Here is a 2,115-nt window from a genome sequence, read left to right as displayed (position 1 = left end):
TTGCAAAGATGGGCAGTGATCCTAGGTGGCTATCAATACGACATTGAATACATTCCAACAGCTAAGAATGCAGCGGATGCATTATCAAGATTACCATCAACTAGTCAGGATGTCAAGGACTATACTGAGGTAACATATATAAATTTTGTGCAAGATTTCCTACCTATAACAAGCATGGAAGTGAGGAAAGAGACAGAAAAAGATGAAACATTAAGGAAAGTAAATCAATTTTTAAGCAGGGGCTGGCCAGAGCATTGTTTAGAGGAAGAAATGAAACCATACTTTGCACGAAGACAAGAGCTATACACTGATACTGGCTGTGTTATGTGGGGGTATCGGATGGTCATACCAGCATCACTGCGACCTAGTATTATGAAGGAATTACATAGCAGTCACCAGGGTATGTTGAAGATGAAAAGCATAGCCCGCAGTTTCGTTTGGTGGCCAGGGATTGATAAAGAAATTGAACAAATTTGCAAGCTTTGTGCAATCTGTGCGGCAGACGCAGCAGCAACTGCGAAGTCAGCACCACAGCCCTGGCCTTACTATGAGCAAGCATGGAGTAGACTACACATAGATTTTTTAGGCCCCTTTGAAGGAAGAATGTTCTTTGTCTTAGTAGATTCAACATCAAAATGGATTGAAGCTTTTGTGATGCAGAGGACTACAGGGACCGCTGTGATTAAGGTGTTAATGGAGATATTTGCTCGCTTCGGGTTGCCAAAAGAAGTGGTTTCGGACAATGGACCTCCCTTTACGAGTCAGGAAGTGGATCAGTTCATGACACGGAGTGGAATTAAACACACTTTTAGTGCACCATACCATCCCGCTTCAAACGGGGCAGCAGAGGGGGCTGTCAAGCTATGTAAACGGGCTCTGCGGAAAGCCACCAAGGAAAAGGTAGACTTGGATGTGGCATTACAGTCCTTTTTATTTAACTACCGGAATTGTCCACACAGTACGACAGGTGAGTCTCCAGCCATGATGTTACAGAAACGAGCTCTGCGTTGTAGGCTAGACTTACTTCAACCAGGCGCCACAATCGATCAACGAGTCCGGCAAGCACAAAGCAAGCAGGTGGAGAGGTTCACTAGCAAACCTTCACAGCAAATGAAGCAGGGAGATCCAGTTTGGTTGCAGGAATACAGCGGCCCCGATAAATGGGTGCCAGGAACAATATCGGAGGTAAAAGGAAACCGCAACTATACCGTGACAAGGGAAAACGGTACCACCAGTCATAGGCATACTGATCAACTAAAGAAAAGATTCAAATATTGTGTACCACCCGGGACCCAATTTGAAAACAAGGAGGATATAGGTATAGAGGTGCCACAGTCGGTCGAGCTTCCGATCCAGGCCGCTCGGGACGCGCCCGCGGCGCCCGCACAACCCGGCACCAGTACCGACCCGCCTGCTCAGGTTAGAAGTAATGAGAGTAAGAGAATTAGACGCCCGCCCGTCAGATTTGGTTTTGAGATAGATTAAGTTTCCTAATATTTTTGTTAATTGCTTTTAGAATTAAGGAAATGTCCTAGGGCTTGATCAACTGTCTCTAAGTGGGGATACCCATATATCACCTTCATTTGGCATGGAAGGTTAAATTAATGAACCACTGTCAAGCTCTGGAACACACGGTTAATTTATATGTAAAAACTACTGTTATTTAAGAAAAGGGGTGTTATGTATGAATCTTGGTGGAGGGTAGGGTTAATTCTCCCCGCGCGCCCTCTGGCGCCGGCACTTTTGTAATGGTTGTCAGTCCGGTAATAAACCTATGTACTGAACGCACGGTCTTCTATTTAGCACCCCTGAGAACCCTTCGTACCATTCCCTTGGGCTTGGATATACCATAAATGCCTTAAATTTTATGTCTTCTTACCTTAGCAACAGAACACAAACAGTTGTTGTAAACAAAACCCGGTCTAGCGGTACTTTAGTCCAATTAGGAGTGCCACAAGGTTCTATTTTGGGTCCATTCCTGTTTTTGGTTTATATAAATGATTTGCCATGTGTAGTAGAAAATCTTTTTGAAATTGTTCTTTTTGCTGATGACACATCATTACTTTTTAAGGTTGATCGGAAATCTACCGATTACAGTGTAATTAACAGCACACT

The 2,115-nt window shown here is 44.0% G+C and overlaps 1 protein-coding gene across 1 annotated transcript; it reads left to right on the top strand.

The window, feature by feature from the left end:
* The first annotated feature begins 603 nt into the window (after positions 1-603).
* Positions 604-1,485, top strand: LOC134805448 (uncharacterized protein K02A2.6-like). Its single transcript, XM_063778752.1, has one exon. The coding sequence runs from the start codon at positions 604-606 to the stop codon at positions 1,483-1,485; it is 882 nt and encodes a 293-aa protein (XP_063634822.1).
* The last annotated feature ends 630 nt before the right edge of the window (positions 1,486-2,115 follow it).

Source organism: Cydia splendana, unplaced genomic scaffold (genome assembly GCF_910591565.1).
Source record: "Cydia splendana unplaced genomic scaffold, ilCydSple1.2 scaffold_114_ctg1, whole genome shotgun sequence".
NCBI classification, from domain to species: domain Eukaryota; kingdom Metazoa; phylum Arthropoda; class Insecta; order Lepidoptera; family Tortricidae; genus Cydia; species Cydia splendana.
Note: the sequence above shows the minus strand (reverse complement) of the source record. Positions and strands in the feature narration are given on the sequence as shown.